The following is a 24508-nucleotide window of genomic DNA, read 5'->3' as shown; positions in this document are numbered from 1 at the left end:
GGAGGCTAATTACTTTACAATATTGTATTGGTTTTGCCATACATCAACATGAATCCACCACGGGTGTACACGTGCTCCCCATCCTGAACCCCCCTCCCACCTCCCTCCCCATACCATCCCTCTGGGTCATCCCAGTGCACCAGCCCCAAGCATCCTGTATCCTGCATCGAACCTGGACTAGGCGATTCATTTCTTATATGATATTATACATGTTTCAATGCCATTCTCCCAAATCATCCCCCCCCCTCCCTCAGAGTGAAGTAAGCCAGAAAGCAAAACACCAATACAGTATACTAACGCATATATATGGAATTTAGAAAGATGGTAACGATAACCCTGTATGCGAGACAGCAAAAGAGACACAGATGTATAGAACATTAAGCCTTTTATACCCCAGCCTACCTGCTGGGGGCCTACCTGCAAAGGAAGGCAAACAGACAGAAAGTAAGAAATAGTCATGAATTGTTTATGAAGACTTGGATTCAGTATCTTTTCTTTACAACTGATGATGCATCTTCCATCCAGTTTCATCTTCCCCACCGACCAGAACATGATTTTGTAGCACATTTTCCAAGTTTGATAAAAAAAAAAAAGGTGTGCAGTGTTATAGAATGTAGATGTTCTTGCTTACAAGCATTGTACCAGCCTTCTAAAAAGTTCATTAAAGGAGCATGGACATTAATTTCAATAAACGTTTGTTTTTCATATTCATTTTAAAAGGTAGTCTATGTAGACAGTGAGAGAAGGGGCAGGATGGTCAGGTTTCAATGAGATTTCACTTGATCAGAGACCAGAATTTTCCTGAAGGTACTGCCTGGGGGAGGATCTGGTTTTGTGCACGAGTACCAGAGTAATGTTTAAATTTAGCAAGCAGGTAGAGAGTCTCTGCACAACTTTTGTAAGTGTACAGAAGGTGAACAGTTCTCTTGATATGTAGTAGAGACTGTTTCATCTTCCTGAAACTCATCTGGAAAACTAGGGAATTTTATGAATGCAGCTTATCATATTATATAATGGCAAACATACAGCATTGCAACCCAATAATTATTATATTGTAAACTATCTAGAAAAAAACTTAGTCACAATACTATTTTTCTGAAACTAGAAATGTTTAGTTTGAAAATCCTCACAGGAGTACAGAATTCAGTATTCTGAGTGAGAGAAGAAATTTGGTAATTAAAAAGCGTGATATTGGACTCAATCATTACAGTGTTTAAACCTTGTGTTCAACTGGTTGCTGAAGCATACATTCCAAACTGTATATAGTTGAAAGTGTGCCTTTCATGATGCTTGTTAGTGGGAAGAAATACTCGCTAGCTGAATGGATTAAACCATCCCATTGACATTTCTATTCTTTTAATATTAGAAATTCTTTCTTCATGATATGGTTTTGAGATAGGTAGTGAAGTCAAATACATGAACAAATGGCACTTGTATCATTTAATTTTGGACGTGCTGTTAACTTGATTTCTCTCTTGGTTCCAGGAAACTCTGAAGATGTTATAGATTGGTATCTATTAATAGGAATTATATTGCATTTCTAATCCAGTTTTTTCCTATTGCAAAATGACAATGTATGGCTCAGAATATTCAGTATATTTAATGTTATTAATAAAATTCAACTCTATACTGATCTTTTTGTTGTTCCTGTTCAGTCGCTAAGTCGTGTTCGACTCTTTGCAATCCCATGATCTGCAGCAAACCAAGCTTCCCTGTCCTTCACTCTCTCCCAGAGCTTGCTCAAATTTATGTCCATTGAGTCAGTAATGTTATCTAACCATCTCATTCTCTGCCCCCCTGTTCTCCTTTTGCCTTCAATCCTTCCCAGCATCAGGGTCTTTTCCAATGAATTGGCTCTTCGAATCAGGTGGCCAAAGTTTTGGAGTTTCAGCTTCAGCACCAGTCCTTCCAGTGAATATTAGGATTGACTGGTTTGATCTCCTTTCTGTCCAAGGGATCTGCAAGAGTCTTCTCCAGCACAACAATTCCAAAGCATTTATTTTTTGGCACTCAGCCTTCTTTATGGTCCAATTCTCATATCTGTACATGACTACTGGAAAAACCATAGCTTTGACTATACAGACCTTTATCAGCAAAGTGATGTCTTTACTTTTTAACACGTTGTCTAGGTTTGTCATAGCTTTCCTTCCAAGGAGCAAGCATCTTTTGATTTCATGGCTGCAGTCACTGTCCACAGTGATTTTGGAGCCCAAGAAAATAAAAATCTGTCACTGCTTCTACTTTTTCCACATCTGTTTGCCATGAAGTGATGGGACCTGATGCCATGATCTTGGCTTTTTGAATGCTAAGTTTCAAGCCAGCTTTTGCACTCTCCTCTTTCACCTTCAAGAGGCTCTTTAGTACTGATCTCTAAACAATGTTTTTAATAACTACATCCTTTTTTGTTTGTTTTTTGTTTTGGGCAGTTGATTGAGGAGAATTCATATATTAAGACCAGAATACTGGAAATGTTGAAAACATTTTGCCAAAAGTGGATTTCAGCACGTGGTGTAGTGAAGTGTTGGACAGAATGTCAAGAGAGGAATTTAGAATTTAGAAAATGATGAAAAAGGAGGATAACATTCACTTGTTTAGAGTCCTCTCTTGACTAGTCTTTCAATCTAAAGACCTAGACCCAAAGAATAAGAAAGAAAATTTCCCTCAGGGATCAAAACAGTCTATCTCCCACCTCCTTAGGTCCTATAACCTTATAGGAGAGGCCTCTGCATCCTTTTAGGACTTTAACCAATGTGTCTCCACCATAATCTTTTACATTATTTTCTAACAGATTTATAAGATTTTCAAGAGCACAGATAATTAAAAGGAAGAGGACTTGCTGAAGTAGGAACAACACTGTTCTAGGGAAGAACCCCCCCCCCAAAAAAAAGGACAGAGGTAAAAAAAATTCTAAAAGCATAACAATATAACAGCTTTACTGTCTGGATGCATTGGATAAACAGCCCAAAGAGCTACTGCAGGGGGCTTCTAAGGGAATGCACAATTCATTAATCAGTGAAAGAAGATTAAATTATTACTACTGGAACATCCAAGAAACCAATTTTTACTAAGGCTATTCAAAGTAATAAAATTTGATATTTCAAGGGTTTCCATTTATTTGCAAAATGCTCAATTCACTAATACAAAACACATAAAAGGAAGTCATCATTTTAAATATTTTAGCCAATATTTATTTTGACCTCTGATATCCACAAGGCTTATTTGATATTTACCTCTTGCCATAGCATGTCTCGAGCACCCAGTGTGTACAGAGTGTAACAAAAAGAAGGTATATGCTCTCTGCCCTCTAGGACCTTGCCTTCTGAGAGGAAACTGAGCCCGAAGTGATAGGTAATCATATGTTTGTGTTTCAAACTATGGAAGCAGAATCTGAGCAGAGTGCTATAGACTATAGAAGACCTCTTAGAGGAGAGGTGAATGTCAAAATAGTGAGTTTAGAAAGAAGTGGGGAAGGACACATACCTATAAACATATTTTAAAACCAAAAACATTGATGCTATCTCTTCAATTTAGTGTTGAATGAAACTTTACCTTAATTCTCAACAAACCGAAAGCTCATAGATTATCATTTAAAATAAGCAAGACACATCCTTTGCGACAATTATCACTTGGGTAAAAGCAATAACAGTCATTTAAAACCTTGCCAAGAATCTTTCTATTTATTCTGTACTACCTACCTGATCTGATGCCAGTCCACAGTCCCTGCCTGATTAAATAAACTACTTTATTTTCATGTTCTTATTCTCTTTATTCCTAGATGCCTGTGGTGATCCACCAAGGTTTGAAACTATGAGGCTCCGGGGTGCGCCTAAACCCAGGTATCGTCCTGGGGAACGTGTACAATATGACTGTCGCCTAGGCTTCAAGCCCATAATTCCTCTTCGTCCCAGATCTGCTGTTTGTGAGGATGACAATACATGGTCAGCTCTCGAGGAAGCCTGTACAAGTGAGTAAACTTTTTTTTTTATTATTGCTCTGGAGAGTTTCACACATTTTAGGGCACATATTCATCTACTGCAATAATGGTTTTCTCATGTGAATATAGGTTTTAGATGGCAATGCATTTTTTCAGGCTTAAAAAAAATCCCCAAAGAAAAATCTTCTTGGCAATTGGTTACCTGGGTAGATAAAAATCATGTTTGACCATATAATATGGAAAGAAAATAATAATTAAATAAAATAATAAGATCCCCATGGATTCAAACAAGAACTGTAGACTTTTGAATTTGATTTAAATCTATTTTTGAAATTGCTGTAAACCAACAAATTTTAACATTTTCTCTTAGGAAAATCATGCCCTAATCTGGGGGATCCAGTGAACGGTCAAGTTTACTTCGTCAATGGAAGTATTCTGTTTGGTTCACAGGCTCACTTTGTTTGTAATCAGGGGTGAGTAAGATGCTACTTACAGAAAATAAGGTTCAGTTCAGTTCAGTTCAGTCGCTCAGTTGTGTCCGACTCTTTGCAACCCCATGAACCGCACTCACCAGGCCTCCCTGTCCATCACCAACTCCCGGAGTTCACCATCAAGTGGGTGATGCCATCCAACCATCTCATCCTCTGTCGTCTCCTTCTCCTCCTGCCCTCAATCTTTCCCAGCACCAGGGCCTTTTCCAATGAGTCAACTCTTCACATCAGGTGGCCAAAGTACTGGAGTTTCAGCTTCAACATCAGTCCCTCCAATGAACACCCAGGACTGATCTCCTTTAGGATGGACTGATTGGATCTCCTCACAGTCCAAGGGACTCTCAAGAGTCTTCTCCAACACCACAGTTCAAAAGCATCAATTCTTCTATGCTCAGCTTTCTTTCTAGTCCAACTCTCACATCCATACATTTCCACTGGAAAAACCATAGCCTTGACTAGACAGACCTTTGTTGGCAAAGTAGTGTCTCTGGTTTTGAATATGCTGTCTAGGTTGGTTATAACTTTCCTTCCAAGGAGTAAGCATCTTTTAATTTCATGGCTGCAATCACCATCTGCAGTGATTTTGGAGCCCAGAAAAATAAAGTCAGCCACTGTTTCCACTGTTTCCCCATCTATTTGCTATGAAGTGATGGGACCAGAGGCCATGATCTTCGTTTTCTGAATGTTGAGCTTTAAGCCAACTTTTTTACTCTTCTCTTTCACTTTCATCAAGAGGCTTTAGAGTTCCTCTTCACTTTCTGCCATAAGGGTGGTGTCATCTGCATATCTGAGGTTATTGATATTTCTTCCAGCAATCTTGATTCCAGCTTGTGCTTCTCCCAGCCCAGTGTTTCTCATGATGTACTCTGCATATAAGTTAAATAAGCAGGGTGACAATATACAGCCTTGACGTACTCCTTTCCCAATTTGGAACTAGTCTGTTGTTCCATGTCCGGTTCTAACTGTTGCTTCCTGACCTGCATACAGGTTTCTCAAGAGGCAGGTCAGGTAGGTTTTAATTGTGATCTCCTCAAATATTTTCTCATGATTTTCTTTTTCTCACTCTCTCCTGGGACCTCTGTAATTTGAATGTTGGTTTGCATAATGTTTTCCCAGAGGCCTCTGAGACTGTCCTCTCTTATTTTCATTCTTCTTTATTCTCTGCTTCAGTTATTTCTCCATTCTATCTTCGTGTTCACTTACCATCCTTTTGCCTTGGTTATTTTGCTCTTAGTTCCCTCTAGTGTACTCTGTTTCAGTTATTGCCTTGCTCATTGCTGATTGACAATTCTTCATTTCTTCCAAGTCCTTATTAAACATTTCTTGTATCTTCTCTATCCATACCTCCATCGTATCTATCTATGCCTCCATTTTATTTCTGAAATTTTGGGTCATCTTTACTATCATTACTCTAAACTTTTTCAGGTAGACTGCATGTTTTCTCTTCATTTGTTTGGTCTTGGGAGTTCTTACCAGGCTCTTTCATGTGCTACATGTTTCTTTGTCTTTTTAGTTTGTTTCATTTGCTGTGCTTGGGTCCATTTTTCACAGGCTGCAAGGACGTAGTTCCTCCTACTTGCAGTGTCTGTCTCCCACGGGTGGGGTTGCTTTCCTGGTAGGCAGTGCCAGTGCCTGTTCTGGTGGTTGGAGGTGGATCTTGTCTCTAAAGGGCAGTGCTATACATCCAGTAGTGTATTTTGAGATGTCTGTGAACTTGGTATGGCTTTGAGCAGACTGTCTGCTAATGGGTAGGGTTCTATTCCTGTTTTGCTAATTGTTTGGCATGAAGTGTCCAGCACTGGAACTTGCTGGCCTTTGTGTCAGTCCAGGTCTTATGGTTGAGATGGAGGCCTTTTGGAGAGTTCTTGCCAATTAATATTCCATGAGGTTTGAAGTTCTCTGGTGGTCTAACATCATGGATCAGGTCTCCTATCTCAGAGTTTCAGGCCTAACCCCATTGCTGGAGCACCAAGATTCCACAAGCCATACAGCACAGAAGAGAAAGAGAAAAAAAAAGACAGAAAAAAAGAAAAATTCAAACAAACAAATAATGGACAAAGGCCCAAAACAAATATTAAAAGCAGCACTTAACATGTAATAACATACTATCAAACAAACTAAAAAAAAAATTTTTTAAGAATGAAAATGGGAATGAAAAAATGAAAAGAGGAATTAAACCATAAACAAAGCCATAAATGAAAACAAAGAGTAGAAACTAGACTAGCAAAAATACAAAATCAAAAACATGGGGAAAACTGTAAGATAATGAGAAAGTACTGTGGAAATAGGAAAAACATTTTAAAACATTTATTTAAAAGCAAAAAGCATTAAGTAAAGGAAAAATAAAAGCAGTAATAAAGAACAATAAAACAATAGAAAAAAGAAGAAAGAAAAGATATTTAGAGAAAGATTGGTAGTAAGAATATTTTCCTGTGGCTTTCATTTGTCCATGTCCATGTCACACAGAGAGCTCCAGCATGTCTGCCTACTCAGGAAGGTCTCCAAAAATTCTAGGAAGGCCTCTGGCACCTGCTGTGGGCCCTATGGGGTCAACTCAGGTTCAGATCTGGTTTTACTCCAGCTTTTACTTGCTTACAAAGTCTACAGTTGCCCTCACAGTCCACAGCCTTAAGCTAATTGTGGGGATTTAGTAGGCTGCTGCTGGGGCTACACAAGCGAATTCCCTTCCTCCGAGTCCCTGGTGCTCAGTTTTGGTTTTGGCCCCCTCTCTTTTTACAGATCATCATCTGGTGTGTGTTCCCCACCCAGGCAATGGAGGCATGAGCTGCGGCTTATTGGGGCTCACTTGCTTAGTCAGTCTGGGCAGAGGGAGCGATATGGCGGACACAGTTGGGATGTGCAAGGAAAACCTGTGGCAGCAGAGAGCTGTAGGAAGTTACTACATCCTCAGGCAGGTCGTCTGCTCCCCCGGGGGAACTGGCCCCAGGTCGAGGCCCTTGGCAGTGTCAAGCAGCACAGGTACGGGCAGTGACTTTTGCCTGCTGACAGCTTGGTGGAGGCTGCAGTGGACGTCATGCCAACCTCTGGGGCGGGGGTCTGCCGTGGCACTTTGCCCCCCATCTCTGGCACGTGCTTTGGCGGCAGCCAGCCTGCTTGCCCACCTCTGGGACGACAGACCGCAGCCCATCTCACCTCTGGCATTCACGAAGGCAGTGTCCTGCTGTCTGCAAGCGCACAGAGTTGGAAGGTCCCCACAGCAGTGATCTCTTAACCCTCTGGCTGCACAGACTTTTCCCTGGAGTCCCTCGTCTGTGCTGCACTAGGCCCTTCAGACTTTTATCATGGCCCTCAAGCCCAGTCCTCTCCCCATGGCCCTATCTCCAAAGCCCGAGCCTCAACACCAACTCACCACGGCAGGCGCACAAACAAACGTCCCAGACTGGGAAGTGCTGTCAGCGCTGAGGTCTGTGGTGAATTCTTTCCACTTCTTTTTCCAAGCACTTGTTTGCAGGCTCCCCTCTGAGGTTCTGAAGCTCACCCCTATCCCCGCCCATCAGGGGATTTCCTAGTGTGTGGAAACGTTCGCTCCTTCATAGCTCCTTCCCAGAGGCACAGGTCATGTCCCCATACACTTGTCTCCTTTTTAAATTCTTTTGCCCTACCCCGTTACATGAAAATTAGCTTGCCTTTTTGGAAGTCTGGGGGCTCTGCCAGCATTCCAATATTCTATAGGAGTTGCTCCACATGCAGATTTATTTTGGTGTATTTGTGGGGAGGAAGATGGTCTCTATGTTTTACTTCTAATCCATCGTGAAATCCCCCTCTTGTAGAACGATTGGTATAACTTCTCTTTTAAACATTTGGCAGAATTAAAGAGTTGAAAAGCATCAGATCCAGGACTTTTTTTTTTTTAATGGAAGATTTTTGGTTACTGATTCAATCTACTCACTTGTCATATTCAATTCAAATTTTGTAATTTTTTAATGAAGTCATGGTAGATACTGTGTTTACATGGATTTGTTCATTGTATCTAGGCTATCATTTGTTGGCATAAAATTATTCATAGAGGTCTCATATTTTTAATTCTGTAGAACTAAGTGATAATATCCCCATTTAATTTCTGATTTGGGTAATTTAGATTTTTCTTTTTTTCTTAGTCCATCTAGCTAAGGGTTTGTCAGTGTTTTTGCTCTTTTGGAAAACCAACTTTTGATTTCACTGACGTTCTCTACTAATTTCTCTTCTCTATTTTACTGCTTTAATCTTTATTATTTACTTCCTTCTGGTAGTTTTGGGTTGATATCTTCTTTCACTAATTCCTTAAGTTGTAATATTAGGTTTCTTACTTTAATTGAAGAATAATTTACCTACAAACTAAATTACTTCAGGTACATCACATGCTGCTGCTGCTAAGTCACTTCAGTCATATCCGACTCTGTGCGACCCCATAGATGGCAGTCCACCAGGCTTCCCCGTCCCTGGGATTCTCCAGGCAAGAACACTGGAGTGGGTTGTGATTTCCTTCTCCAATGCATGAAAGTGAAAAGTGAAAGTGAAGTCTCTCAGTCGTGTCTGACTCTTCGCGACCCCATGGACTGCAGCCTACCAGGCTCCTCCGTCCATGGGGTTTTCCAGGCAAGAGTACTGGAGTGGGGTGCCATTGCCTTCTCCAAGTATATCACATAGGGATTGATATTTCTATATGTTTAAAATTGATTACCATGATGTCTAGTTATCATCTGTCAGCATACGAGGTTATTGCACAGTTATTACTGGTTTCCTACTTTCATCCTCATAACCTCTTTCTTTCATAACTGGAAATTTGTGCCTCCTAATCTCACTCACCTAATTCATTTCTCCCTCCACCCCTCCCTCCGGCAGCCCCTTTTTTGTTCTCTGTGGCTGGAGTGTGTTTGTGTTTTGTCGTTCCTCGTTTGCTTTGTGTTTAATTGCACTTATAGATGAAATCATGCAATATTTATGTTTCATTTTCTTACTTTTCTCACTTTGCATAATATTCTCTAGGCCCATCCCATGTTGTTGCTAATGGCAAGATTTCCCTGTTTTTATGGCTGAGCTATAGTCCATTGTGTTTGTTTATCCATATGTTCTTAATCCTTTTAGTCCCCTGAAGGGCATATATTTAGCTACTGTATCATCTCTACTTTATGCAGCAATGAAGGTAGGGGTGCTGGGAAAAGTTGAAGGCAAGAGGAGAAGGGAGCGGCAGGGGATGAGAGGGTTGGATGGCATCACTGACTCAATGGACATGAATTTGAGCGAACTCCAGGAGACAGTAAAGAAGAGGGGAGCCTGACATGCTGCAGTCCATGGGGGTCGCAAAGAGTAGGACATGACTTAGCGACGGAACAACTTTTCAACTCCAGAATTTCCTTTAGGCTTCTTTCTAGTTTTTCTGTCTCCTGTTTGAGATTTCCATGTTTTACATGTCTTTTCTTGATTTTCTAGATTTCTTCCTTTAGTTTTTTAAGCATCATTAAGGCAGTCACTTTTTTCTGTCAAATTTTATTGGGGGCTCAGGACCTTGGGATTTAGGCAAGAGACCTCCCTGCTGGCAAAGAGGCACCAAGGTATGGGAATCATTTAATGTTCTTCTGGAGGCACAGGTTGTTGGTGTGGACACATTTCTTCTTGTGGCAGTCGGCAGCATTGAGATGGAAGTGAGCAAATATTTGTGAGAGATGGTTTACTAACAGTGTGTTTGGGGGCAAACTTGTGGAAGGAAGGCTCAGTGATGCCACCCCACAGGCAAAGTGCGAAGTGTGAGTTGACTCCTTTCTTGAATTTGTGGTCTGAGAGTGTGTGTTCAACCTCCAGCTATATGCCCCCAAAATTCAAAACTGTTAGGCAAACAGGACGTCTCCCTTTTCTTGGATTTTAGCTTTGATATTCTCAATGGTGACATTGAACTTGACCCTGAGAGTGATGATGTTACTTGCAGGGTGTTCATAAAGATCTGCAGCTCTGTGTCTCCCACTTAGCCCCCTCATTGAAGAAAAATCAGACAGTAGAACTGGCATTAATTGATTTACCACTGCAAATGCCTTCATAAGACAGTTATTTTAAAGTCTTTGTCTAGTTCATCCGCCATCAGTTCTTTTTCAAAGACAATTTCTTTTGATTTATTTCTTCCTTTGAAAGGCTCGTACTCTTGTTTCTTTGTATGCATTGTGATTTTCTTACTGAACAAAAAACACTTGAATCTAATACTTTGGTTATTCTGAAAATTAGATTTCCCCTCTTACCTGGGGGTTGCTCTTTTGTGTTAATGTTTTTTGTATCTCTATGATGAAGATCAGCCTGCTATATAAACTGAAGATTGTCTAGGTCTTTCCTGAGCCTTTCCCTGGGCATACATGATCACTTACTTATTTCCCCTACACATGCAGTTGCTTTTGAATGTCCTGATGTTGAACGTCTGGCTCCTGAAAGGGGAAAAAGCAAACAATGAAAGGGGGAACAAAGGCCACTAAATATTTAAGCCCCTTTAAGTTACTTCATCCAGGATAGAAGGGGCTTGCAAGAATGGGGCAAGGTGTGACAAAAATGGAACTCCATCTCTTTGATTATCTGTGATCAGAAGCAGCAATCAGTGATAAGAACACAGAGCCTCATATTTGGAGGGCAGGGTCCTTTTTGCCCACTTTGGCTCCCACAAGCTACTTGTAAGCTGCTCTGATGCAGAGATCCCTGCTACACTGCTATGGGTGAGGATGGGTAGCTCCCACTGTGCTAAACAAGAGTTGAAATTGACCAAAACAAGTCAATTTACCTGTCTCCATCTTCACGGAAACTGTAAACCATCAACAGAAGGCAGAATTCCAAAATAGTGACATCAGGCAGATTCTACCGGTGCAATTGTTATCAAGGTGGGGAGACAGATTCCTGATACTTCTTAAATTGCTGTCATCCCAGAAATACACATTGCAATCTAAAATCAAGGAGTAAGCCTTGTGGGAAAAGTCAGCTGGAAGCAGATAGGGCATTTTTTAATGTAGTCAATTAAAAATAATGGAACATTCAGTGAATATTTATATAGAGAGGCTCTGCTAGATACTTTGAGGGATGCCAAAACTTTAATACATAGATTTTTCCCAAAGAAGTTGTATCCTTCTTGAGAAATACAGCATATACAAAGAGGAGTCAAAGCATAGTAGTAAATGAGAAGAAGTATCAAATAGATAGAATCACTCACAATCATTACAGTGAACTTCCAAAAGGAGGAGAGTGTGTATTGTGAATTTAAATCATCAGAGAAGATTTCATCAAGTAGGAGTATTCCTGAGCTACTCCTAAGAAGTCAAGTGACTGAGTCATGTCCAACTCTTTGCAACCCTATAAACTGTAGCCCACTGGGCTCCTTTGTCCATGGGCTTCTCTAGGCAAGAAAACTGGAGTGGGTTGCCATTTCCTACTCCAAGGGATCGTGCCCACCCAGGGATGGAACCTGGGTCTCCGCATTGCAGGCAGATTCTTAGCCTTGAGCCACTAGAGAAGCCCATAATCCTAGGAAGGTGAAGACATACCTTGGAGATGTTGCAAGTTCAGTTCCAGACCACCACAATAGAGCAAGTAAAATGAATTTTTCACATATGTTTACAACAACAACAGCAACAACATATACCATAGTCTACTGTGATTAGAATTATATCTTAAAAGTGTACATACATTAACTTTAAAATAACATGTTACCAAATCTAAGCCTGCAGTAAGTCATAGTAGTAACATTCAATAGCATTGATCACAGATGACCACAACAAATATAATAATAGTAATAAAGTTTGAAATATGTGACATTTACCAAACTATGCCAGGAGAAACAAACCGAGCAAACATTGTTGGGAAAATGGCACCAAAGAATTTGCTCAATGCAGGGTTGCCACACACCTTCAGTTTGTTAAAATCTCAAAAAGTTAAGAGAAATAAAATAAGGCGCATGTGTATTCTGATCTAAAAAAATAGCAATAAGAGTTCAAACTTGCCTAGTACTCACTATGTGTCAGAGGCTAACTCATCCGGTCCTCAGAACAATCACATGAGTTATGTAGGGGAAGCATTAGGGAAGCATTAAGGGATTTCTCAAGCTCAAGGCAGTCATGGAGCTGGAACTTGAATCCAGGCGGCAAGTTCTAGGGCCCTGATCTCTCTGCTTAGTCCTTACTGAGCAAAATGGTGTGAGCAAAGAGTAGAAGTCAGTGTGTAATACACTTGCCAGAGGGAGCAGAGGGGCTGCACTGACCAGCGTGACAGTAATTTACACATTTTCACTTCAGTTCAGTTCAGTCGCTCAGTCGTGTCCGACTCTTTGCGACCCCATGAATCGCAGCACGCCAGGCCTCCCTGTTGCTGGGGATTTTCTCCCCGGGACGTGGAAGCGACGAACCTGAAAGAAGGACATTTGGACAGTCTCTTGCACGGACTGACAAGTTTATTTCTGCAGTCAAGCCTTTTTATAGAAGTAGGAACAAAGAGCTTAGAGTATACAGCCAGCAGAGCGCGTACGGGGTTAACACCTAATCAGTAAAAATATTTCAAGGACAGCACACTCTAAGTGACCCATGTGCTTATCCCATAACCCGTTTTCTCAAGCAACATCCTTAATATTTATTATTAAATCTTGGCTTCAGGCATAACCAAAGGCAGGAGATGTTTTTCTGCCCAAGCATACCAAGCTGGGGTATTTCTGGCCCTTCGCCATTTTGCCAAGGACTTCCTCCAACCAGCTATTTTGTACTGGGCTTCCCAACATATTTTCCTTTTGTTTTTAATTTAAGCATGGTAGCTGCTAGTTGGACTCCATTGTGGGAGGCATGGAGTCTCGAGTAGAGACATCGATATCCTATAAGCAATGACAGAAAAAGCAGGGTGATTAATACATATATAAAAATGTTGCTTCCTGAAAACCAAGCTCTAGGGTCTAGAGATGATAGGGTTTTGGTTAAAGTCTCATAAAATTGAGTGCTGTACAATTCCTTAGGTACCTTAACTTGAAAATTAGCAACTTATTATTTCAACAAATTGATGTCTAAACTTGAGTTACTTGTGAGATCCTGCAAATGCGCCTTAACCTTATTCTAAGGATATTCAGTGCTATTATAGGGCATGTTAGTCAGACAAAAAGAAGTAAAATTCCAGTGACAGCGTATACGTGTTCGGAAAGTCAGTTGCTGCGTTTGGTCTCTTAAGTAGATAACCACAGTTTGTAACTCATTAATTCGTGTTTGTAATTGCTGATCTATTTGAGCTTGTTGAGTCCAAAGATCATGAGAGTCTTTGTGCCAAGCAGTGATAAAATCATGATTTTGTATAGAATTATGTAAAGCCATACCGGACAAAGTTCCTACAGTTGCAATGGAGATAAGGCTTAAGATGCCTGCAACAATCCACCCAATGATGCGTTTAGATCACCTAAGTCCAGTTTTCAACAATACAGAAAGAAATACAGAATCAGTCCAAGGCTCAGTTAAGTTTACGGGAAGCCGTAACTCAGATCTTTGTTTAACTAGCGCAATGCTAGCATTGTGATATGAAATGGTGTGATTAAGGCAGGTATACAATGCACATGCAGTACAATTGACAATCTTGGTCGATAAGTCAATATCAAAATGCCCTACAATAAACAAGTACGGAAGGTGAACACACGATTGAATATAACCAGTACTATTGTATAGGAAGGTATAATTAGAAGGACGAAACATACCCATAGTCCCATAAACACTAGTGAAGTGCTCTAAGGCTGCTGGAATTTTCCAAATGTGCCATTGCTTTGGCCCCACAATGGGGACGACAATCCTGGGTCATGGGGGTGATAAGCCCCCATTATACCAATTCAGCAATATGTCCTTATCAGTCCATAAACTTGTCTTAGATTTATGAAAGCCTCCAATGCTTGATCTATTAAACCAGGAGCAGTTATGATGTTCTTCTTGCTCTTCAGAACAGTTTACAAACAACCCGTGAGGTCCCCAGTTAACAAATTTAAATGTATGATTAGTATGATTTTGCTGAATTATAGAAACTTTCCCAAATTGGCCTCGACAATCAGACCAATGTAACGGTTGTATCTCCTGTTTTCTTCTCCAAGATACAGTACGACATGAAGGTTCCTCTGGTTGAAAAAGCGAGTTCGAATAGTTGGCTATCCGGCCTGGATAATATCGCTTGGTGCCATTAAGTAAGAAAGATGCCGTAGCAAACACTCCCAGACGCAAAGCAGTCCCATTGTTGGCAGAGTATGTCCACCACTGTGGGAAGACAGTCATGCAAAGGGGATGAGATCCGAAACAGATAGGCAAGGTTTTGAATCCCACGGAAATGTTGATTGGCTTTCCCTCATCTTCTTCATGAATTGGTCGCTTTATGGACCAGGGACTTGGAAAATGCATGCTGTCATTAGTAAATATCACAGGGGCTTTATCTACCCAATCCACTATGGAGAGAAGTGGTGGGTTGGGTATGTATGCTCAATAAACATATTCTGCACTTACCCCAGAGGAACAGGAAAGAACAGCTAACATTGCCAGAAACAGCTTATCTGGAGTCATAGGAGTTCCAGTACTCTTCAGTGTCTGCTTAGCCTGACGAGTCATGTTTTTCACTTGAGCCCATGTCGGGTAAGGATTCAGATGATGGCGTTTCCTCATTGGCTCCTCCAAGGTCATTGACGAGACCCTTCGTGTCACCTTCGTCACTTGCCGAGGGAGTCTGGTCTTGGGGTCCTTCTCAGGAATGGACATGGAGAAGGGGAACCCAGATTTCCTCTCCATCTGTAACGACAAGACCATAACCCTTGCCTAGAAGTCGTAAGATTCCTGGCAGCCATTGATTAAATTGCTTATACCATATTGGTGTATTGATTTCTAATTTGCTGGTTTTGTCTTCTGCAAAATGTCTATCTGCACGAGTGTCAGAATTATTTTTTGTTAAGTTTAAAAAATTCAGGGAATAAAGAGTTAAAGATAATAGTAATTGAGGGTTCATGGGATAAGAAGTGTATCTTTTCTTCTATTATCCCCCTTACTGTTTTAATAAATGAGTTTTTAGGGTGCGGTGGGCTCTTTCAATAATGGTTTGACTCTGAGAATTATAGGGTATTCCTGTAATGTGTTATGTTCCATTCTGATAAAAATAAACGAAACAAATGCGAGGTGAATGTAGGCCCATTGTCTGTTTTCAAGACAGAAGGAATCCCCATAACGGGGAAGGTGAGTATGAGTGCGGAAATGGTGTATTTACTGGATTCTGAAGAGACAGGTATTGCCCAGATAAAGCCTGAAAATGTATCAACTGAGACAAAAAGCAAAGAAAAATTTCCTAAGGAGCAGTGAGTGAAATCAGATTGCCAAAGGGAGTTAGGCTGTTGCCCCCCAGGGATTAACTTCTGAAATCGTAGTTCGTAAGTGCAGAGGTGCACAGACATCACAGGTTTTAATAATATGCTGCGCTTCGGTGAGAGGAATATGGTATTTAGAGTGCAATCTGTTAGCATTGGTATGAAGATTAGCATGTTCGTCATTGGCAGACGTAAAAATGGGAGCTATGAGCCTGTCAACAGCATCATTTCCTGCAACCAGAGGGCCAGGTAAACCTGAATGAGTATGTATATGTGCAATAAAGAAAGGTTCCATACGTGAGCGAATTAAAGCTTGAGCCTGTGAAAAGAGAGTATATAATTCTTCATCTAGGTTGTATAAAAAGGCAGTAACAAAATCAGGAAAAAGGGAAGCAAGGTGTTTGGAATCAGTATATATGTTGAAGGATAATGGTTGAAGCGACAAAAGAGCATATAAAGCATACAATTTAATTCTTTGTATTGAAGAATAGGTAGTGGGTAATTTCTCTTTGATATCAGGGTCGACAATCCCTGTTATGCCTTTCTTGTTGCCATCAGTGAAATGGGGGGGGGGGTGCATTGGAAATAGGCTGGATGTAATGATATTAGTTACAATGAATTTAGTACATTGTAGAAAGTCCCATAATTTTCCTTTCAGCAAATGAAATGAGATAACATTTTGAAAATCACTTAATGCCATTTGCATGGTCAAGTTATACTGTAAGGTAATTTGCAATTCCTTTTTTGTCAAGGGAACATGTATTGCATATGGATCAAATCCAAAGTTTGTATATGGCTTCTTCCTGACACAATTAAGTGCCCTATTTTCTCAATATACCCATTCTATTGGGCTATAATTGCAGTGGGCGAATGTTCAGTGGGGAATATATATAAAGAAACTGGTTGATCATAATCTAGCCATGTTGAAAAAGATTGTTGAATGTGTTTCTCCATAAAGGCCAGTTCTTCTTTGGCCTCTTTTGTTAGCTGCCTAGGGCTATTAGGGTCAGGGGAGCCCTCTAAAATTTTAAATAGATTTTGTAAGTCATAGGTGGGGATGCCAACAGATGGCTGTAGCCAATTAATATTTCCTAGCAATTTTTGAAAATCATTCAGCGTGCGTAGAGATTGCACAGAAATTTGAGTTTTTTGAGGTTTGATTTTAGATTCTTCCATAACATGTCCTAAATAATTAAAGGGTGCTTTACATTGAATTTTATCTGGTGCAACAAGCAGGCCATGATTTTGAAGAGTAGTAGTAACTTCATTGTAACTGTTGCAAACAGAGTTCAGATTTCATAGAAAGAAGTATATCATCCATGTAATGAATTATAAACACAGTAGGATATTTATCTCTAATAGCTTGTAATAAAACAGATATGAGATATTGGCAAATGGTAGGAGAGTTCATCATCCCCTGAGGTAGCACCTTCCATTGAAATCTTTTAACAGGAGCCATGTGATTTATAGAAGGAAGTGAAAAGGCAAAACGTTTTCTATCTTTAGGGTGCAGAGGTATAGTAAAAAAGCAGTCTTGTAAGTCGATAATAACTATAGACCATCCTTTTGGTACCATAGAAGGGGAGGGCAATCTGGGTTGTAAGGGCCCCATAGGTAACATGGTATTATTAACATTTCTTAAATCTATTAACATTCGCCATTTTCCTGATTTCTTTTTTATTATAAAAATAGGGGAGTTCCATGGGGAAAATGAAGGTTCTATACGAGCTTTTTGTAGTTGTTCATTTACTAATTGTGTAAGAGTTGCCAATTTTTCTTTAGTTAGGGGCCATTGAGGTGTCCATACTGGGGTATTAGATTCCCAATCGAGAGGCAGCGGTGTTAACTCAATGGCCCCCATTAAAAAGGTTCATTTAAAGAAATTGTGGCTTTCGTTTGTTCAGGAAAATCCCGTCCCCATAAATTGATAGGGATATTAGTAATATATGGTTTAAGATAAGCTACAATTTGATCAGGGCCATACACTTGTAAATAGGATGCACTGACAAAAGTTTGTGTGGCATCAGTTTTACCCACTCCTAATAGTCTAGAAGGAGCCATAACTTTACCCCAATCAAGGGGCCATTCTGCAGCTCCAATGATTGAAATGTTAGCTCCGGTATTAACATGCCTGTGGCATTCTTTCCCCGTATGTGTAAAGTAAGCATGGGTTTCTGATGTTCCTTTAATAAGGTGGGTAGTGCAGCAGTAAGGTTGGTATTGCCAAAGCCTCCTTGCCGAACTTTATCAGATGCCTTCATTGGTTTGACATATGGCAAAAGTAATAATTGTGCAAAATGTTCCCCTTTTTGTAAGTATACAATTCCCGTTTTCACAACATTTACCATAACATGTATTTCCCCTTCATAATCTTCATCCACAACACCGGTCAATACCATTAAACCTCTCATTGTGCAGCTACTACGTCCCAAAATCAATCCCATTGTCCCGGGTGGAATCGGGCCGTAATATCCAGTGGGCATTTTGTGGGGTTGTATAATTCCATTAGTTCCCTATCATAAGGACTAGGTATATCAATGCAAGCACTCTTAGATGTAGCTGCTTGTAGCGTCATAACGCTAGGTCCTCCTTTTGTAGCGGGGCTAGAGGACGGCCCCTTTATCAGTTTCCCTGTTGTTTTTGTTGTGCACTGGGGTTCAAGGTGTTTCCATCCTTATCAAATGTAGAATGACATTCATTCAGCCAATGGAACCCCTTTTTACATCTTGGACATATTTTGGGGGGTCTCTTCTTATTAGTATTATTTTTTTCCGGCCTGTGTTGGCATGTGACATTGTTTTTTCATATGGCTGGGCTTCCCACAGTTAAAACATTTGGCATTAACAGCTTTTTGTACATTAAAGGTTTCCAACGCTGCCAATTTTGCTCTATGGGATATAGATCCGATGTCCTTATATGCTTTCAAATATTCCATAAGAGAGCCAGTCTCTCGAATTGGTCTGAGCATGGATTGACATTCCTCATTAGCATTTTCAAAAGCAAGTTGTTTTAAAATAATATTTTGTAAAGTCACATCCTTAATAGATTTCTCAATTGCATCCTTTAATTTTCCTAAAAATTGAGAATATTCCTCCTCATGTCCTTGAATAATCTTAACAAATGAACCATCAGAGTTAGTGCTATCAACCTTTGCTTATGCCCTGTAGGCAGTTTCTTTAATGAAATGTAACATCTGAGGGGTAATATTAGCTAATTGCACAATCATATGGGCCATGGCTCTTGTTCCAGTTAGTATATCATAGGTTAAATTGGCAGGGTTACCATGAGATTGCTGGTCAATCAGCATTTGTTGGGCCTCATCATTAACCCATATTTGCCATTGAAGTAATTGTTGAGGATTTAAAACCATCTTTGCTACTTGAAAAAAATCACATGGCATCCAATGGTCAGCCCATCCTCTGAGAAATTCTATACAGTAAGGAGAAGTAGGTCCATACAGAATACATGCTTTCTTAAAGCTAGACAACACGCCAAAATCTAGATTAGCCCAAGTATTTTGGCCTTGGGCAGGTTGATTAAATTGCATTGGGAAAGCAAAAGTGCAAGCAGGCATCTCCCGAGGAGGAGTGAAATGATTAGTACGAGCAAAGCTAGCAATTGCTGTTACAGGCGGAGCAGAAGGAAAAACCTCAGATTTGGGCTGTCTGTTCTAAGTGGCTTCAGTTTTGACACATCCTGTATATATGTCTCTAAGTTGTTTTTCTAAGGATTGTGTCTGGTTGAGCATAACATTCTTATATTTCAAAGCACCTTGCATATCTTGTTCCTTATGCTCATATTCATGTAAAGATTGAATAGTTTTTTACTTCCAAATTAACGTTATGCCCTTCAATTTGTTCTATGATAGCCTGTATGAGTGACCATGTAACCCTTGCCAATATGCTTGCAAAACATTATTTTTAACCCTTTTCTATATGTCTAGATTGAGTGTCCCCTCTTCTGGGAACCATGAATTGTTCCAGTAAAATATGATAGCCGTCGTTCAACTGATCTCTTGAAACATTAACACTATTTTGTTTCAAAAAATGATGCATTATAGAAATGAAAGGAATCTTACTGCTATGTTGTTCCATCCTACTTACCTCTTTCTGCAGGGCTCGTCGCTTTGTTCAGCCTTCCTCTCAAGTCCCTGTTCAGGCACCACTTGTTGGGGATTTTTCTCCCCGGGACTTGGAAGCGACAAACCTGAAAGAAGGACACTCGGACAGTCTCTTGCAAGGACTGACAAGTTTATTTCTGCAGTCAAGCCTTTTTATAGAAGTAGGAACAAAGAGCTTAGAGTATACAGCCAGCAGAGCACGTACGGGGTTAACACCTAATCAGTAAAAATATTTCAAGGACAGCGCACTCTAAGTGACTCATGTGCTTATCCCATAACCCGTTTTCTTAAGCAACATCCTTAATATTTATTATTAAATCTTGGCGCTGGGCATAACCAAAGGCAGGAGATATTTTTCTGCCTGAGCACACCAAGCCAGGATATTTCTGGCCCTTAGCCATTTTCCCAAGGACTTCCTCCAACCAGCTATTTTGTACTGGGCTTCCCAACACCTATCCATCACCAGCTCCCGGAGTTCACTCAGACTCACGTCCATCGAGTCAGTGATGCCATCCAGCCATCTCATCCTCTGTTGTCCCCTTCTCCTCCTGCCCCCAATCCCTCCCAGCATCAGAGTCTTTTCCAATAAGTCAACTCTTCGCATGAGGTGGCCAAAGTATTGGAGTTTCAGCTTTAGCATCAGTCCTTCCAAAGAACACCCAGGATTGATCTCCTTTAGAATGGACTGGTTGGATCTCCTTGCAGTCCAAGGGACTCTCAAGAGTCTTCTCCAACACCACAGTTCAAAAGCATCAATTCTTCAGCGCTCAGCTTTCTTCACAGTTACACATTTTACCGTAGGCCGAAGTGGGTCCACATGCAGAAACTCTCTATTCAATTGAGTTCCAGATTTAGCATATCCATAATATTTTAAGAAATGTCTTCCTCAATTTACTATAGTGTAGAAAGACAACCCTATAAACATTTTTTTCATTTTTATCCACATTTTCTAATTGCTAAAGAACATAGTAACTTTTCTTTTCTCATTTAGTTTTTATCTGATTGGAGCAAGAATTCTATATTGTGAAATTTCTGAAAATAATGTGCACTGGAATGATGATTCCCCAATATGTGAAAGTAAGTACATCCTCTCTTTAGAATATAGAGCAGCATTTCTCAAACTTTTTGATGTGGTGAGTGTGAGTGAGTGAAAAGCACTCAGTCGTGTCTGACTCTTTGCGACCCCACGGACTATACAGTGGATGGGATTCTCTAGGCCAGAATACTGGAGTGGGGAGCCTTTTCCTTCTCCAGGGGATCTTCCCAACCCAGGGATTGAACCCAGGTCTACTACATCGCTGGCAGATTCTTTACCAGTTGAACCTCAAGGGAAGCCCCTTTGATGCAGGGACCCCTTTATTCTTTTAAACTAAAATAGACATCCAAGAGCTTTTCTTTATATGGTTATGTCTATTGATATTAATATTATACTGGAATTAAAGCTGAAAAAATTTTAAATAATTATTAATTCATTTTTAAGGAGAGTAATCTTAATACATGTAAATATATGCAACAAATTTTTATGAAAAATCAAAAAATTTTAAACCAAATAGAATTGTGGTACTGTTTTACCTTTTTCCATATTACTTAATCTTTTTCTAGAGTCCATGCACACTTTTTAATTTTTTAAAGTTAATTTATTTTTGGTTATGCTGGGTCTTTGTTACTATGCACAGGTGTTCTCTAGTTACTGTGAGCAAGAGGCTACTCTTTTTTATTTTATTTAATTTATTTATTTTTACACCAAAGTCATTTTGTATTGGAGTATAGTTGATTAATAATTTTGTGATAGTTTCAGTGAACAGTGAAGGAATCCAACTGTACATACACATGTATCTATTCTTCCCCGAAGCCCCCACCCATCCAGGTTGGCACATAACATTGAGCAGAGTTCCATGTGCTATACAATAGGTTTTTGTTGGTTATCCTTTTTAAATATAGCAGTGTGTACATGAGCTTTTCAAAGTCCTCAACTATCCCTTCCCCTCGGCAACCATGAGTTCATTTTCTAAGTCTGTGAATCTCTTTCTGTTTTCTAAGTAAGTTCATTGGTATCATTTCTTTCTAGTTTCCACATACAAGGGATGTCATATGACGTTTCTCCTTCTCTGTCTGACTTATTTCACTCAAGATCACACTCTCTAGGTCATCTGTATTTTGCTGTGAATGGCCTAATTCATTCTTTTTAATGGCTGTATGTATATATACACCACCTCTTCTTCATCCGTTCCTATGTCAATAAACATTTGGGTTTTCTCCATGTCTTGGCCGCTGTAAACAGTGCTGCAATGGACATTGGGGGGCATGTATCTTTTCGAGCCATGTTTTTCTCTAGGTATATGCCCAATAGTGGGATTGCAGGGTCATACGGTAGCTCTATTTTTAGTTTTTTAAGGAACCTCCATACCATTCTCCATAGTGGCTGTACCAATTTACATTCCTACCAACAGTGCAGGAGGATTTCCGTCTCTCCACACCCTCTCCAGCATTTCTTGTTGGTGGATTTTTTTGGTGATAGCCATTCTGACCAGTGTGAGGTGATATCTCTTTGTCGTTTTGATTTGAATTTCTGTAGTAACCGGTGGTTTTGCACGTTTTCATGTGAGGCTGATCTTCGTTTCGGTGCGCAGGCCTCTCCCTGTGGTGCAGAGCACAGGCTCTGGATGCAGGGCTTCAGTGGCTGCAGTGCAGGGCTCGTTAGCTGAGGGTTGCAGGCCCTGGAACGCTCTGGCTTCAGTGGCTGTGGCCCACAAGCTTTAGCTTCCCACAGCATGTGGAGTCTTCCCAGACCAATGTCCTCTGCACTGACACATGGATTCCTATCCTCTGTATACCAAGGGAGTCTGCAAATTACTTTAATATCCGGCTTAAAGGAAGACATCTGGATTCAGCCTATTGCAAAATCACACAGTTTGTAACCTCTGAAAAATTTAACCGTACCCTCAAAGGGATGAAACTGAAAAACGACAGTAATAGTCAGCATTAATGTTAACGATCAATTTGTTAGTGAAGATATTTATAAATCATAAAGGATTTTCTTAGCACAGGGTTTTATTTTTAATCACAAGTACATTTTTGCATTAAATTGTCAGCCTCTTTTATGATGGTGAAAACAAGACTTAGAATGGCCTTGCAGATAGATATATGGATGTCATATTTTGGGAATAAGCTTCATTCTAAAAGTTAGTTTCTAAATTAATAGTTTGAATTTGAAATAGTACGTTTTGACATAGAGACTTTCTTCTAGTTCGATATTGGATTCACAGCTAGCTTATATTAATCATATGTTATGAATTATTTGAAGGAAGTTCAGGACTTTGCTAATGCTGTCCCACTATTTTATCTTTGCTTCATGTCCTTTTCCCCCCTTTAAAGAGATTTTGTGTTCCACACCTGGAAATATAAAAAATGGAAGATTTACCGTTTACAAGGATGAATATCAGTACAATGAGGTAGTAACTTATATGTGTGATCCTTCAAATGGACCAGATGAATATTCTCTTGTTGGAGAGAGTAGACTTATTTGTGTTGATTATGACAGATGGAGCACTGATCCTCCGGAGTGTAAAGGTAATAATATTTGCATTTATTTCCTCCTGAGTCTGCAAAGATCATGGAAGCACTTCATAAATAGTTTTACCTACAAGTAAACAAAACAGTCATAAAGTTACTCCTCTTGCTAAATTGACTTCTAATTTAATTTAATATTGGTCAAATCAAATTAAAAGATAATTCTAGTTGCAGAGTTCCCCACCAGTCACTCCACATGTCCTTGGCATTCCAATTTATACATCATGAACTACTGTGTATATGCATGAGCTAGAACTTTTTGGTTTTCTTGTTTGTTTGAAAGCATCAGAAAACTCAACACACCCTGGCTTAAGAAATAAGAAAATTTTATCTTGTATTACAAGATCTCTGAGAGTTCTGGCTACAGGAATATTAAAAGATTAACCCACTAAGTATCCATCACTATATGAATAGATAAAGAAGATGTGGTGTGATGTGGTGTGGTATAGTGTATGTGTGTAATGGAATATTCAGTTCAGTTCAGTCACTCAGTCGTGTCTGACTCTTTGTGACCCCATGAATTGCAGCACACCAGGCCTCCCTGTCCATCACCAACTCCTGGATTCTACTCAAACTCATGTCCAGCGATTCGGTGATGTCATCCAGCCATCTCATCCTCTGTCGTCCCCTTCTCTGCCTGCCCCCAATCCCTCCCAGCATCAGGGTCTTTTCCAATGAGTCAGCTCTTCACATGAGGTAGCCAAAGTATTGGAGTTTCAGCTTTAGCATCAGTCCTTCCAATGAACACCCAGGACTGATCTCCTTTAGGATGGACAGCTTGGATCTCCTTGCAGTCCAAGGGACTCTCAAGAGTCTTCTCCAACACCACAGTTCAAAAGCATCAATTCTTTGGTGCTCGGTTTTCTTCACAGTCCAACTCTCACATCCATACATGACTACTGGAAAAACCGTAGCCTTGACTAGATGGACCTTTGTTGGCAAAGTAATGTCTCTGCTTTGAAATCTGCTATCTAGGTTGGTCATAACTTTCCTTCCAAGGAGTAAGCGTCTTTTAATTTCATGGCTGCAATCACCATCTGCAGTGATTTTGGAGCCCCAAAAAGTAAAGTCTGACACTG

At 40.1% G+C, this 24508-nt stretch overlaps 1 protein-coding gene across 1 annotated transcript in view; it reads left to right on the top strand.

The window, feature by feature from the left end:
- LOC129654325 (membrane cofactor protein-like) overlaps positions 1 to 24508 on the top strand; it is a 50545-nt gene that overhangs the window by 5481 nt on the left and 20556 nt on the right. The window contains exons 3-6 of the mRNA XM_055583813.1: positions 3776 to 3964; positions 4305 to 4407; positions 20851 to 20936; positions 23235 to 23429. Coding sequence (XP_055439788.1) covers positions 3776 to 3964; positions 4305 to 4407; positions 20851 to 20936; positions 23235 to 23429 — 573 coding nt within the window. The remainder of the gene's footprint in view (positions 1 to 3775; positions 3965 to 4304; positions 4408 to 20850; positions 20937 to 23234; positions 23430 to 24508) is intronic.

Source organism: Bubalus kerabau, chromosome 5, assembly GCF_029407905.1.
Source record: "Bubalus kerabau isolate K-KA32 ecotype Philippines breed swamp buffalo chromosome 5, PCC_UOA_SB_1v2, whole genome shotgun sequence".
Classification (NCBI taxonomy): domain Eukaryota; kingdom Metazoa; phylum Chordata; class Mammalia; order Artiodactyla; family Bovidae; genus Bubalus; species Bubalus kerabau.
Note: the sequence above shows the minus strand (reverse complement) of the source record. Positions and strands in the feature narration are given on the sequence as shown.